The sequence below is a fragment of the Anabrus simplex genome, chromosome 2 (genome assembly GCF_040414725.1).
Source record: "Anabrus simplex isolate iqAnaSimp1 chromosome 2, ASM4041472v1, whole genome shotgun sequence".
Taxonomy (NCBI): Eukaryota; Metazoa; Arthropoda; class Insecta; order Orthoptera; family Tettigoniidae; genus Anabrus; species Anabrus simplex.
Window position 1 is genome coordinate 632,318,673 of NC_090266.1, and position 16,485 is coordinate 632,335,157.

The 16,485-nt window shown below is 38.3% G+C and overlaps 1 protein-coding gene across 1 annotated transcript in view; it reads right to left on the minus strand.

The window, feature by feature from the left end:
• The window catches only part of LOC136864292 (terminal uridylyltransferase 7), a 482,777-nt gene that overhangs the window by 353,225 nt on the left and 113,067 nt on the right, over positions 1–16,485 (minus strand). The window contains exon 5 of the mRNA XM_067141082.2: positions 13,795–13,972. Coding sequence (XP_066997183.2) covers positions 13,795–13,972 — 178 coding nt within the window. The remainder of the gene's footprint in view (positions 1–13,794; positions 13,973–16,485) is intronic.

Below are 16,485 nucleotides of genomic sequence, written 5' to 3' on the forward strand. Positions count from 1 at the left end.
GCGAATGTGTCATCCACATAACGCATCCAAAATACTATTCCTTTGATATAATTAAGGATTTATTGTTCTTTCCAAGAAATCCACCTTTAGAGATGCCAAGATGCAGGAATTTAGCCCCGCAGGAGTTCTTTAACCGGCCAGTAAATCTACTGAAACAAGGCTGATGATTTTGAGCACCTTCAAATACCTCTGGACTCAGCCAAGTTGTACCTGCCAAGTTGGGGTCGCAAGGTCAGTGTCTCAACCGTAAAAGCCACTCAGGCTGGCCCCCCACTTTTTTCTTTGCAGCATCAGGGTGTCTACTGAGTTCCATTTTCAAAATTCCAGTATATTTCCACATACCTGCCAACTTTTAGAAACCAAAAATAGGAAGATATTTTTAATTCTTGGATTTCATCACATTTCCACAGTCTATGTGAAAAAAGGTCAGGATAAAAGGCATACATATCTACAGTTACAATGTGAATTGACCATTAAATTTAAAAACTTCAACTAAGAAAACATAAAAATGGTCACAAAAAATTTACCTAATAACTCTCATTTTTGACACTTACATACGGATAATAATATTTATGTCACACCGACTCGCACAACAAAATGCATAATACCGTATTTTCTCGCGTAATTAACGCACATTTTTTGAAGAAAAATACAGGCGAAAACTTCGGATGCGTAAATTATTCAAGGACTTCAGATCTTTACAAATTATTTACAATTCATTTACATTTAAAAGATACATCAAATATAATATAAACACAATTGGTTCAACTCATTTGCGGTTATCGTCATTTGGCGTAAAATTCCGACATGAGATTTTTTCTGAAAAGTCAAATAGGGTACATCAGGAAAGTTAGACAGGTGGGTATGAAGTACCGACACTAGAAAATATTCTTCTCATTACGAGCTGATAATACGACCTGAATGACATACCGGCAAAAAAAGAAAACTGTCCAACACGAGATGGGCCGGGCATCGAAGGAGGGACCCTGCTACATTACCCCAAACCGTTCGTATCCAATCTTGTACGAGTGACGTGTCCATCCATCCTTTTTCTTGAATAGAGTACAAACGTGGATCACTCGCGGAAATTTCACTTTAAGCATTGTTTTTCATTTTAGAACAATGTAAGTTGCAAGGTTTCTGCCATCAGCTGTTACAGCAAGCATTGCAGTACCAGTACATCGTTGTTTCTTGCTTCCGGAGCGCGTACGATAACACTTCATATTCCTTTCTTTTCGATTGTTCGATTTTGTGGCATATGGAAACTGATTGGAGTCTGACCTGCGGTTCCTATAAGGGAGATCAAATATTCCTTCACTTTACGCTTCTCAATCACAAAGCGATGAAAATGGTTGAAAACATTCGTCATTTTTTGGCATAAAGTTGTTCTTCGTCGACGAGAAAGTCCATTTCTCTTCATAAAATTGATCAAGCCTCGACTAACCTTCAAATCCGAGACACTAATTCCATGTGCGGCTGCTATTTCTCATTCTTTAAAATACAGCATTTCGTGAGAAACGGCTTACCCAATATTGCGTAACAAAATCATATGTTTGAGCAGATACTCTACTTGTGGAAACTTGCCGCTTTTTGGTCCGCGAAATGCTTTGCGAGACTTGTTGGCCGCTTGAAGTGCACTTCTGTTACCGCGGTAGTGCATGTTTGATTTGGACACTAAATACTTCCTGCCCACTGCTCTATTCCCGTATGTTTCGGCGTAACTGATCACCGCGAGTTTGTATGATGCAGTATTACTCCAATACTGTGGACTGACAATTATGAGATCACAGAATGTCCCGTACCCGAAACACTCGCAAAACTAGTGCAGTGGGATTTCCTGACTGCTAATAACAGCACGTTGCCCTGTGTTTGGAATGCCCGCTTTCGCAATAGGAAGCCTGCTACTTGAGTACCGACATCTCTATTTCGAAACGCATCCGGAGCTGAGTGATGGATGTTCGAAGTTGTGGGTGCGTCAAATACGTGGACATTTCTTTTTCTCCACTTTGGACCCAAAAATATTGGGATGCGTAAATTATGCAAGGGCGTTAATTACGCGAGAAAATACGGTAGTTTCCTTAAACAGACGGTAAAATAAACGGAAATTTATAGGTATCTCTGAACACTTGGAGATGACGTTTGTTATATTTTTTGGCTATAACGAGAAAAAAAATGCCAGAAACTATCACCGACACAACACACTTAAAAACATTCAACTCATTAAAATTATGCACTTAAATACGCGAAACTACCACATACAAAACAATTCAATATGTCCCATACATTATTAACATGCGACTTTGACAGAGGGGGAAAGCACAGAAATGCAAGGGAAAAAAAGTGGCCTACAACTCCGACGAAACTACGCACAGAAACGATGTTAACAGCGCGCGAACAACACAATAACAAACTCATTCTTTCGTACCGATTAACTGAGTCGTTAGCGCGCGCTAGCATCTTGCTTGCAGGACGATCGCCGCCCCGAATCCCCAGCTGTATCAAGCGCACACGCTGCTGTGGTGAGCGGGAAACACGATACACAAAGGCGCCGGACGAAACACTCACGAAATAAAGTATCAAATAAATAGCTTGAAAATGAGGTTTCGTAAATTACATAAGCGCATAAGAATTTATCCTTTATCCTAGGGGAAGAGTATTGGCCGTACTAGAGGTTATTTTAGTCAAAAATCGAAAGAAGTAAAAATAAATCGGAAAATCGGAAGACGAGTTAAAAACCGGAAAGTTTCCGGGTAAATCGGAAGGGTTGGCAGGTATGTTTCCAGCATATTCAGTATAACTATCAGCAACATTCCCGTACCTAATGTTATGATTTTTTATTTTTAGTTCTTAAGGTAGAATTACACCCTTGATTATTTCAGATTTCTAATTGTTTGCCAACAAATGAATATTTTGTTTTTAGTAAATTCAGTTAGCCTTGATTTGTTTAATTAAAAACATGTTTTTACATTTTTTACAGGGCCTCCCTACTCCCCTCACACCCATTGCTTTAAAATTTCTTTAATTAGAAAATTTATACAACTCTTACTTTGAAAAAATTACAATCCCAATGAATACAAAATTGTTTGTGAGACTATTAAAACAATTACAAGACAAGAAGTTGACAAACTGCCTATTTTATATAAATGAAAACAAATCTGTTGTATTTATAGCTTCATAGTATATAACTGTTCGTTATCAATTTACAATACTGTATTACACACATACACACATAATATACTTGAAAAGTCCTATCTAACATCACTGCTTTATAAGTGACAATGCACTTTTAGCTGTTTGGATCACTTTGTTAACACTTACATCCAATAAACACAGCCAAAGAAAGAGTATCACATAACACACACTCTGGAAGTAAACCGTTCTTGAATATATTCTGTACCAGGCTTATTCTAAATAAAAACTTGTTCTGGATAATAAGTCACAAGAAAGACACAATATTAAATCAATCACTTTTATATGCATCACAGAAAAAAACATAAAATATATTACCCTATCTACAGTAGTTTCTATGTTTTATAATACATGTAATGTACAAAAAGTTGTGTGCTATGCTATATAGTTTATACATTTTATTACAAATTTGTGAATTATCATCATATGCATACCTACCAACTTTACAAAACCAAAAATCATGAGATTTTGATACAAAAATCAGGAAAAATCAGGAGAAAAAATTGGTCAAAACTGCTTATTCTACATGTCTTGCGCAATACAGGAGTACTATTATATCAAAACCCGAATGTTGCTGTACGAGGCTACAAGGCTAAAAATTACACATCTCTATTCCCTCAGCCAACGGCCGTAGCCGTGTTGAAACACCGGATCCCGTGAGATCTCCGAAGTTAAGCAACATTGGGCATGGTCAGGAGTTGGATGGGTTGCCACGCGCTGTTGGTGGGGGGGTAAGGAAATGGAGGAGCGGAAAGGAACTGGCCACCCTAACGCATGTAAACTCCAGCTCAGGAACACCTCTGCGGAGGTTCGGACCTGCCTTCGGGCAGAATAACCCTTACCTTACCTATTCCCTCACAGAAAGTATGTGAATGAGATGATCGGTCTCTGGTAAGTCTTCCGAAAATAGTATGAACTCATGCCCTACAAATCACCTGGGAAGGAATGCCTCTTCAACACTGTTCAACTCCAAAATATTTGGGAGTGACTATGGAGCATACGCTAACGTATAAGAGACACTGCCTAAATGTGAAACAAAAAGTGCCTGCCAGAAACAACATTGTGCGGAAACTGAGAGGCACCACCTGGGAAGCTCACCCTTGCACTGTGAGAACAAGCTACTCCACTGCTGAATATGCATGCTCCGTGTGACACAAGTCCAGTCATGCCAAGAACATATATGTGGCACTAAATGACACTTGCTGTATTATCACAGGTTGTTTAAGACCTACTGCCATAGATAAACACCACTCTCTCGCTGGTATAGCACCACCTGAAATCAGATGTGAGATTGCTGCTAGGTATGAGAAAAGCAAGGCTGTGACAATGGAAGCCCACCCTTTGTATGCCTGTCAACCAGCACATCCTAGGCTGAAATCAAGAAAGGGCTTCTTGACTACCACTGAAGCTCTTAAAGGAACACCACAGCAAGCAAGAATCTCAATGTGGCAGGAAAAATGCCAACATTTGAGAGAATGGATGGTTCCAAAGGAAGAATTTCCCCCTGGACATTCTGAAAAGTGGACAACATGGAAGGCTCTCAATCGATTACGCTTCAGTACCACGAGATGCAAGACCAACCTACAGAAATGGGGCCTTCCTGTGAAGACAGTTTACTGCAAGTGTGGTACTAAGCAGACTAACGATCATCTTCTACCGTGTCCTTCTTCTCCAGCCACTTGTACCATTAAAGACCTAATGAGGGCAACTCTGAATGCGCTTGTCGTGGCCAATTTTTGGTCAACCAGTGTTTAAAATTTCTTTTGTTTAATTTGTCTTGCTTACTTTGTACTTCTGACACGATAAATAAATAAATAAATAAATAAATAAATAAATAAATAAATGCTCCACAGGTATGAATCAGTCATGCACTCAGATGCCATTACTTAGCAAATGCCTAGATTAACATATTGCATTACACGCCCGCGTGATTATGCGAAGCGCAATGCTATTTTTGTCAAGTAATAAATTAAAATTTGCCAGAATTGTCTCGCAAATGGTTCCTAAAATCTCTAGAAAAGTCACTAGTCGCTATCTTTGAAATTCTGTTTCTAAATTACTAAAAAAAGACTCCAAATATAGCGACTAATCTCTAGAATCGACTAGACTGATGTGGACGAACATGAACATAGCACACGAGAACGAGAGATACAATCGATATACGCGTCACGATATACAGGCTCCGTCTTCAAGGCGTACAGTGTTTGAGGCTACAGGGAAATTTCCACGTGCGCGAGGCGTACAGATGGATAATTTTCATTTTCTCTGGGTTGAAATCGGCTAATTGAGAAATTCCAACTCCTCTCAGTGTAAAGGGGTTTCCACACAGGTGTTCACATTTTGTAAACAGCATTATTCATTCTTCTCTCTTGGCAATCAGTTCAGAATAAAATGAGCGACAGCGGGGTAGAAATGATTAAGACGTGAATGGGACAACCTTCCTTGGTGTTAAATGGATATTGTTACAGGAAACACAGGAAAAGGGAAGGACTTATTTCGTGGCTCTGTGTACAACAGAAGAAGTTCCGCTGTTCTGGAGCATTAAAAACCACTGGAGACCATCATGTCATCGAAGGAAGCTACAGGGAACAAACTTGTGTAACGAATGTTGCAGATATCGAAATATCTGTCAGCATGAAAAAGATCTCTGGTGACACATTTGTGGTTTACCCGACAAAATTAATTAAATCTCAGCCATAGACGCCCAAGAGAGTTTCGATTTACTCGGTCTGCCATCTAGTGAGCCTAGAGTAAAACGGAACGTAGAAATTGACGAGCAGACAGCCAGATGGCGTCAACTTGAAATGTCTGCACACGGTAGCTGAGGCCATACGATTATTATTATTATTATTATTATTATTATTATTATTATTATTATTATGTTTATAAATCGTCTGACTCCTTGGCTGAATGGTCAGCGTTGAGGCCTTCGTTTCAGAGGGTCCCGGGTTTGATTCCCGGCCGGGTCGGAGATTTTAATCACGTTTGATTAATTCTTCTGGCTCGGGGACTGAGTGTTTGTGTTTATCCCAACACTTTCCTCTTCATATTCAGACAACACACCACACTACCAACCACCACAGGAACACGCAATACTGATTACATCCCTCTATATAGGATGGGCATCAGGAAAGACATCTGACAGTAAAACAGGGCCAAATCCATGATCCCACAGGTGTGGTAAAAAGCGGCAGAGGAAGAAGAACATTATATTTATAAATTACCTTCATTCTAGTAAGTATTTTATAAACGCTGTACTGCACTGACACGCGAACCAGCTATATAATTATTATGTATTTTATTTCCAGAAACTGCAGAACCGAGGCTATTAATTTGTTGCCAAATTTCCTCGTTATGAAAAAGTAAAGTCGGCACTGTGCAAAGAAATGAGAATCCCACTAGATGCCGATCAGAATCCAAGAAACAGCTCTGAAATAGTATTTTCCAACGAACCATTAACTTTTCCTGATGGCAGTAGCTTTCTGAAAGTGGATGGTTCTTCTATTACGGACCACAGGCTGATGGCATTTGGCGTGGAAGGAGCGCGCAATTTACTAAATAACAGCAAGAACTTTTTCATGGACGGAATGTTCGATAAGTGTCCAAGACAGGTCACTCAACTATATAGCATTCATGTGGACATCGGCACAACCGAAGATGAGATACATATACAACCATACTTTTTGCTTTGTTTCTGGATACGTTAGAGGAGACATAAAATGCCTCTTTATAGGTATCAGTAATTGCTCTGGTGGATGAAACCCGAGACAATAAAAATCGGTTTTGAAACGGCCGTGATCAACGCTTTATTAAGCATCTTTCCGCCTGCAGCATTATCCGACTGAAATTTTCATTTTAATCAGTGCCTTTGGAGGAAGATCCAGGAGATGAGACTTACACTAGAGTACAAGGAAAACATGGAGGTTAAACGGTTTAGCAAAATGTGTGCATCATTGGGGTTAATACCACCGGATTTCATTGAAGAAGGCTGATAATTGCATCAGACGTTCCACAGTCAGATAAAGTTACCGCATTTTCCGACTATTTTGTTACTCAGTGGCTCGATGATGTAACGGTATCTGTAGAACTGTGGAATGCTTTTGGGCAGCAACACCGAACAAATAATGTTGCTGAAGGCTGGCACAGGAAACTAAACAATATAAATGGGAGAAAAACCCCCAATATCTATTTCTTAATTAAATGTCTGAAAGATGGAACAGTTCGAACAAGTTTCTTAATTAAATGGAACAAGATAGGAGAGCCTGGAAACAAGAGGAAAAAGATATACAGAAGGTATGATGAAAGGCTGAAAAGAGTGCTGCCAGAACTGGAAGGAACCGGTGACCTCAGGATATGTTGGAGAGCATTCGCCTACACACAGAGATATGAATAAGCTGATTGGTTGTATCTATAAATACTGTAGCAGTACTGACAAGGAGTTTCCTTTGCACTTTGTAAAATTTGCAATTTTTTAAATGATTGGAAGACTCCTAGCAAAAATGACAAGATATTTTCGTTGATACATCAAAAACAAAAATTTGATTATTATATTTTAACTGTATATTGACAAGGAGTTTCTCCGCAACGTTTAAACACGCCTATGTTTTAAGAGACATAGCCAGTTCTAAGCCTGGGTAAAGTGTGAAGAGAAGTTGTTTTGAGAAAACATTCATTGTCTGCCATATCAACACTTGCACCTTAAGCCTATATCCTGTGGCTGGGCGGTTTGGGTCACGTAGCTGTCAGTTTGCATTCGGGAGATAGTGGGTTCGACGCCCACCATCAGCAGCTCTGGAGATGGTTTTCCGTGATTTCCCATTTTCACATAAGGCAAAATGCTGAGGCTTTACCATACTTAAGGTCATGGTTGCTTCCTTCGAATTGCTAGCTCTTTCCTATCCCATCGTCGCCATAAGACCGATCTGTTAGGTGTGACGTAAAGAAAATTATAATTAAAAACAACAAGTCTATATCCAGCACATTCACAATGTCAAAAATGGTAAGTAGGTCAGAAAGTCTGAAATAAATAAATAAATAAATAAATAAATAAATAAGAAGAAGATTGTATTTTTGCGTGTGTCTAACTGTTGATGATGATGATGATGATGATGATTATGATGATGTTTAAAGTGATTATCTAGGTCATCAGCCCCTCCTGATGATATTAATTTAACTGTACTTTATCTGAAGTTCATACTGCCAGATAGCTTTATTTAATATTGATGCCGAAGGATCGTTCTCTAAATACTCTGTAATTGCCTCCTTGGGAAACACTGCTTCTGGTTTCTCCCATTATCTGTTCCCTATCTGGAAAAACACTACGCCTCAAGCACGGTCCAACGTGTTCTTACGAAATACTGTACACCTCAAGCACGAAAAACGTCTGTACGCCTTGAGCACACAGCCAATGTGAACAAACACAAACACAGCACACAAGAACGAGAGATCGACAATCTATATACGCGTCGCGATATACAGGTTTCAATAAAATTGCACATTGGCGCACAATTCTCATATTAATAAACGTAGATATTTCATTTAAAAGCATCCAATTAGGAAAGGACTTCCGGCCAGTGGCGTACAAATCTGAAATGGCGGAATTTGAAAACAAATCCTTGAAGTTCACAAAAAATAAGCTAAAATCAGAAGAAATAATACAATCGGGAGGCGAGAAAAACTATCGAAAATCGGGAGTCTCCAGCCTAAATCGGGAAAGTTGGTAATTATGCATATGTATTTAATTATCAATTCACAATAACTATAGCTTACAGTATACTACAAAGATACACGTGCGCGCGCGCACACACACACACACACACACACACACACACACACACACTTATGACTAATTTTTTCAGTATTTTCACCTCTCTATCCAGTTCTTGCACTCTGCATAATACTGTACATCATTTCAATTCTGCATGTTTTATTTCTTCTGCTGCTAACTTTATTTTAGCTGCTATGTTATCTGTACTCTTTTTATAATTTTCTAAAGCTTCATTTATCAATGTTGATGCATTTTTGGCTGCAGGGATCATTTTTTGAAACACTGACAGCTAATACTCTACCAGCTGCAGATACTGCATCATACATGCCTGGTACGAAAATGGGAAAGCACGGAAAACCATCTTCAGGGCTGCCAACAGTGGGATTCAAACCCACTACCTCCCGGATGCAAGCTCACAGCTGCGGGACTCTAACCGCACGGCCAACTCGCCCGGTGATCAGATCTTTTGAAACACTGTGTTGAAAATAGGCTGTGCTAAAAAAAAATGTCTAATCGATTGGTTTTGGGATAAAACTTCTTGAGATACTTCACTACTTCTTCCTTTGATGAGAAATCTAAGTAGTCTTGTTTTGCAATATATTAACTTCCATACGATATAATTGTTTTGTCTCAACAAGAACTTCTAATGCAGCAGTTACCCTGCAGGTCCCAATAGACGAATTGGTCATAATTGCAGGATTGAAGCAGCTGGCACTTCTAACAAACTTGAGAGCAAGAGGGCTTTTGACACAAATCTTCATACAAATATCAACAAGAAATTTTCTGCAGGCTCCATAGAACTGAAGAACTTTCACATCTTTTATTCCCTTACCTTTTAAAGCTGTTGAGGCTGCAAATCCAATGTCAACAGCATGGAAGGGCTTGAGGTTTTCTAAGACCCGAAGTTAAGACGCTTATAGTTTCATTCACAACAACAATCTCGACCAGTCTGCACATAACAATCTGTTTTAAATCTCCACTTGTCTTTGACAACACATTTCAACATTAGTTACGTCAAGAACATGAAAATGATATATATGGGTCATATAAGCCTTCGTATGAATATCCTCTTTACCCAAGACTTATGTTAGAGGAAGAAGATCCATTTTAGTTTTGGATATATTTTTAAGTTAAATAGAATAGGACTGACAAGTTTTAACTGTGTAAAAACACTGTTAATTCATATTTTCATTCACAACAATCTTGACCAGTCTACTTATAAGAATCAATTCTAAATCTCCACTTGTGTTTGACAGCACATTTCAACATCAGTTACGTCAAGAACAGAAAATGATATAGGTAGGTCAAATGAGCCCCCATGAATATCCTCTTTACCCAAGACTTACGTTAGAGGAAGAAGATCCATTTTAGTTTTGGACATATTTTTAAGTTAGATACAATAGGACCGACAAGTTTTAATTGTGTTAAAACACCATTAATTTATGTTACTCACATTTATGTACGTTCGCTTTTTATAAATTATTAGCCTGGCATGTTAGTCTTAAAGAGATTATTAATGTTCATATATTGTACTATATATGGTTAAAAAGGTCCTGAACCTTGACCTCAAGGTTGTCTACAGGCTGAAGATGCCCAAATAATGGGTGAAACATGTACCTGATAAGTCTACATAAATTCATGAAGATTCAATCCACATTAAACATGGAAAGTATTGAATAGGTGGTTTTATTAAATTATCCTTGAGATTTTATGCCTAACATACCGCATAGTCGAGCATCTCGTCTCCTTACTCGCAAGTCTTTCCAGCCCAAAATTTGCAACATTTTTGTAACACTACTCCTTTGTAGGAAATCACCCAGAACAAATCGCGCGGCTTTCCTTTGAATTTGTCTAGTTCTCGTATCAAGTAGTCCTGATGAGGGTCCCATATACAGGAGCCATACTCCCAATTGCCGTCTTACCAGAGACTTATACGTCCTCTCCTTTACATCCTTACTACAGCCCCTAAATACTCTCATAACCATGTGAAGTGATCTGTAACCTTCCTTAACTACCTCATTAATATGATTACCCCTATAAAGATCAATCCTTATATTTACACCTAGGTATTTACATTGTTCATACCGGCTGTGCAGTGTAAGGGTAGCATGCTTGCCTCTTACCTGGAGGTCCCAGGTTCGATTCCCGGCCAGGTCAGGGATTTTTACCTAGATCTGAGGGCTGGTTCGCGGATCACTCAGCCTACATGATTACAATTGAGGAGCTATCTGACCGTGAGACGGTGACCTCGACTAGAAATCCAACAATAACAGCCAAGAGGATCCGCCATGCTGACCACACGACACCTCATAATCTGCAGGCCTTCGGGCTGAGCAGCGGGCGCTTGGTAGGCCAACACCCTTCGGGGCTGTTGTGCCATGGAGTTTAGCTTTTATTACTTACATTGTTCCCCACGAGATACTATCACCCTATCAACACAATAATTTGAAAAGAATAATAATAATAATAATAATAATAATAATAATAATAATAATAATAATAATAATAATCATAATCATAATAATCATAATAATAATAATAATGCTATTGGCTTAACGTCCCAATAACTACTTTCATTGTTTTCGGAGATGCTGAGGTGCCAGAATTTAGTCCAGCAGAAGTTCTTTTATGTGCCAGTAAATCTACCAATACGAGGCTGACGTATTTGAGCACCTTCAAATACCACCTGACTGAGCCAGGATCGAACCTGCCAAGTTAGGGTCAGAAGGCCAGCGCCTCAACCATCTGAGCCACCCAGCCTGGCACAATAATTAAAACTGAGAGGACTTTTCCTCTTGGTGAAACTTACAACTTGACTTTCAATCCCATTTACATTCATACTATAGTCTGCTGTCCATCTCACTACATTGTTTAAGTCCCCCTGCAGTCGTTCGCAATGCTGCAACATATTTACTACTCTAGACAGTATAACATCATCCGCAAATATCGTTAGTTGTGATTCCAAATCTTTACTCATATCGGTCCAACAATACTGCCCTTAAACACTTCACCTACTCTCAGAGTTCTATTTTCTAGAAATGTAGTCACCCATTCAACCACTCTTCTGTCTAGTCCAATTGCCCTCATTTTTGTCAATAATCTCCCATGATCTACCCTATCAAAAGGCTTGGATAGGCCAATAGTGATACAGTGCATTTGACTATTTGACTCATCCTGCACACATCTGTAGAATAGGTGGTGTCAAATCTTGAACCGCTCTATCCAGCCATTTGATATTTTAAAGTTGTCAAGGTACCGGGCGAGTTGGCCGTGTGGTTAGGAGCACGCAGCTGTGAGCTCGCATCCGGAAGATAGGGGGTTCGAATCCCACAGTCGGCAGCCCTGAAGATGGTTTTCCGTGGTTTCCTATTTTCACACCGGGCAAATGCTGGGGTTGTACCTTAATTAAGGCCATGGCCACTTCCTTCCCATTCCTAGGCCTTTCCTGTCCCATCATCGCCATGAGACCTATCCGTGTCGGTGCGACGTAAAGCAACTAGCAAAAAATAAAAGTTGTCAAGTCCTGATTAACTGTGCAAAGTTATCTGCCCGGGCTCAAACCACAGTTCGGCCAATCAATGCATTCGAAGAACAGGCTTGGTTGAATCACCTGAAACAACATTTTTCAACTCGTGAAACTGGCCCTCATATGTACGTTGTTTTGTTTTTTTTAATCATGTTTTATATTGAAGGAGGGATATTCAGCATCTGGGCAATATCTAGATATTTCATGTTAGGATTATGGTCTCCCTCTTGAATAAATGTTTGTTTTTCCTCATTGGTAATCCTCCGTGCTTCCTTCTTCACCATTACAAAGGTCAACAGAGAACTCATGGTACACAACAGACTTCAAACACCACAATAGCTAACCTGCAATCGTTGAAACGAAACCATGCTACCACACTAATAACACTATGTCCAATCGTTTTGTACTTCATATGTTGCATAACTAGGCTGGACATGATTGTCAGCATTGGTCCAAATTCGTACGCTGTTGCCAAAACTTGAACATAGTAAGAGAGTGATGAGTAATGTGTTAAGAGGGAGTTTTAACACATATTTAGTAGAATTGAGACCAGGGCTTCAACAAACAAGACACTATAAATGGGGAAAATGCAGTAATGAGGAATCTGCTAATGAGATTTCTCTGTAGTAAAACAGTCATTCAGTCACCGTAAGCTGTAAATGATGCACTTAGTGAATTTAAAAATTACTTTATAATGTTTTTTAAATTATTTGTAGAATCAGAATGAAAGAACAATCAATGCAAAAACGGAATCATCAGAAAAAAGCCAAGGGGTATGAGATACTGACAGTATCAACCAGCTCAGGGTGGGAGGATCTACATATGCCAAAAACTCACAAACTCTGACACAGATTAGCCCTACTACAAGGTATCTAGCAAAGATGAGAGATTGAAATAACGTTCAAATCTAAACTTCAGGACAATTACAATTTTAAGTGTGGACAAAGTTATTTTAATAAGTGAAAAGTTTATGCAAATAGCACATACAACAAGACACTGGGTATGGCAACTAGCTGGGAAACATCTACCAGAGGATATAGAAATCTGGTGCTGGTGGTGGTGATACGATTGTGTAGATGTGATTCTTGTACCACAGTGAGGAACCACTATTCGTTGCTCGAGAGCATGAACCATAGAGCCCCCAGCAAACATTTTAGATACATGCTCAATGCCTACCTACCTGCCTACCAATTACTATCAAACCAAAAAAAAACGTATTATGGCATTGTGTCAAATTCAAACATTATATTAAATTCAAGTACATTTATAACAGAGCAATTATTGCCCAAATAAATATAAAACACTAACTCACCTTCTACACGATGCTGTAGTTCCCCATCAATGTAAGAAGCAATGCGATTCCGCTCTAAGCGATCAAATAAATTAATATCATTTTCTTGTACTACATCCTGAATCACCCTGGTGAAGCATTCCATCTGTACTGGATTTGGTTTAGGTAATAGGAGTGAGCATTCTTTATCTTCACTATCCTATAAAAGTAAAAAAAAAAAAAAAATAACTGCCCGTGTAAATAAACACAGCTTTAAAAACCAGAAGAGGAACATCAATGAATATTAAAACCTTGTAAAGAAGTTTCACAGTTTAATTTAATAAAAGGTCTGACAGTAACTCACAATGCTTTTATGACCACATATAAGAGAGGATGCAAAGGGATTTAACAGTGGCCAGGGCCAGTGTAGTTACTGAGAAGAATATCATCAACATTGTCAAGATAGAGAATGAAAACTGGAAAGAGACATAATTCAACAAGGCAAGAATGCAACTGAAACACTAAACTTATAGAATGAATTTATAAAAGAAATATATTTTGTGATATTTATTAGACTGACATATTCCTCCTGGACAATGATTTTGTGCTAATAGCACTTCCATAACCACATTCCCCTTCCTCTACATGAACAGTTACTGGGAGATCTATTAATAGGACCTGAAGCTGCAATGCCTGCTTTACTATTGGACAACTGTTCAAAAATTTCAAAAAATTAATTAGACCAAAGAAAAATGAAGAAATAGTATGAAAGAGAATACCTTTCAGTTACTGTATGTCACTAAAGGTAGCAACTGATTCAAGCACAAAATTGCTTAAAAGGCGTAACAATATTAGAATAAGCCAAAACACTATTAGCCACAGAAAACTGTTTTCTCTGTAATGAACCACACCTCACACCCTCAACTATTTCTGTAAATATCTTACTTAACATTCACAACCACCAGATGAAATAATATTACCATGACATTTCCCAAGTAAACAAGAACCTCATTTATATGGACTAGGTGGGACTGGAAGTAATTCAAATTATCAAAAATCCAAATAATGCTGAAACATATTACTCTATTACTCTATGCAAACATTTAATTTGACACTAACAAGAATTTCAAAAAACACTTTTGTTTGGAATATAAACTCAATACACTATGTACTAAACACACTTCTATTTACTGAAATAAAGTGCAAGTTTCTTTTGTTTCAAATTTGTGTGGCATTTGAGAGCACCACGACTGCGTAAACATTTGACCAACATAAGTTCGGCTGGAGTTCTTTCCACTTTATTATGTCTTGTTACTATGCAGCACCGGTTTTGACCTTCAGAGAGGTCGTCCTCAGCTGGTCATGAGATCTAAAGCTAACTTAACATACAATTTATAAACATGACTAAATCTAATGAAGAATGTCACATGATATGAGTGATAATATTAAAACATACAATATATAAAATATACAATGATATGATGTGTCTTCTGGTTTAAAAAACAAGGGTTGATATTCTATGACATGTATATGTTATATCGTATCCCGCCCAACAGGTGAGATGCCGAGCGGTGAATGGAATCACCTGATGGCTAACAACAGTACTAAAAACGAAAGGGATATAAGATGGTAATTTACAGGCGTTAGGTAAGTTGGTTGTTAAGAGTTGAAACTCATATGATTTCCTATATATGTGCATATATTGACAGATGATGTACAAAGAATATACACGTACAATTGAACTCGGTCACTTAGTGTGACATACTGGAACTAGCCTTCCTCAGAACGGCTACTCCAAGTAAATGCAAGTGGACTCTGAAACATTAGAGTGCCACTGAAATGCTAAAGCAATGTAAAAACAGAATATCGTGGAGTCTCACAGAGATTCCTCAAGCTTTAAGTTGCCAACTACGATAAAACCCAGAAGAACTAGGGCTTAAGTCGAGAATCAAAGTATCAATGATGAATACCAAGTGTTAGCACCACTGTTCAACCTGATCTACTAAGAAATATTCTAAGTAGCGAGACCGCTTGGAGAATTAAAAATAGGAGAGGATTTCCACCAATCAATACTTATTTATTGTATATATTAAACTACAGGACCGGTTTCGACCTCATATTCAAGGTCATCTTCAGCTTCAACTGAACCATACATACATATTTATATAATGAAGCTTTGATTAAGATTGTGTTGTTAAAGGAATGCCATATGATGATGATGTACATTTAGTCACATACAAATGGGGCACGTCTTAGCGTGAACTGGCGTATATGTCATTCTGTACAATATTGCAACTGTATGTCTAAAATGTTGAAGGTCTTAAAACTAATGTATAAAACACGTCTTTAACTAAACTAACCTTTATATATATATATGTGTGTGTACAAGATAAATACAATATATAAAAACACTTCATGCATATGAACATTCGTTCTTGCTTGTTGGTCAATATATCGACTAACTTCAAAGTCTTATTCACAGTTGTACACTTCAGCTGCTATTCTTGGAGTTTGTAAAATTGCATGGGTAAAAAGTTTTGTCTTCCTGTGTGTATGTGAAATAAAACACTTTCAATTTTAAAAAGGTGCCAAATGTATGGATGAAATTCAACTAAAATATGTTCAGCTCTGCTGTGTGTGTTGCCCTTTTATTAGAACCAATTCATGTTGTCCTTTGGCGTCCGTAAATTTGGATCACATTGGGTTCAAAGTAGTGGCTCCTTTCCCATTTGT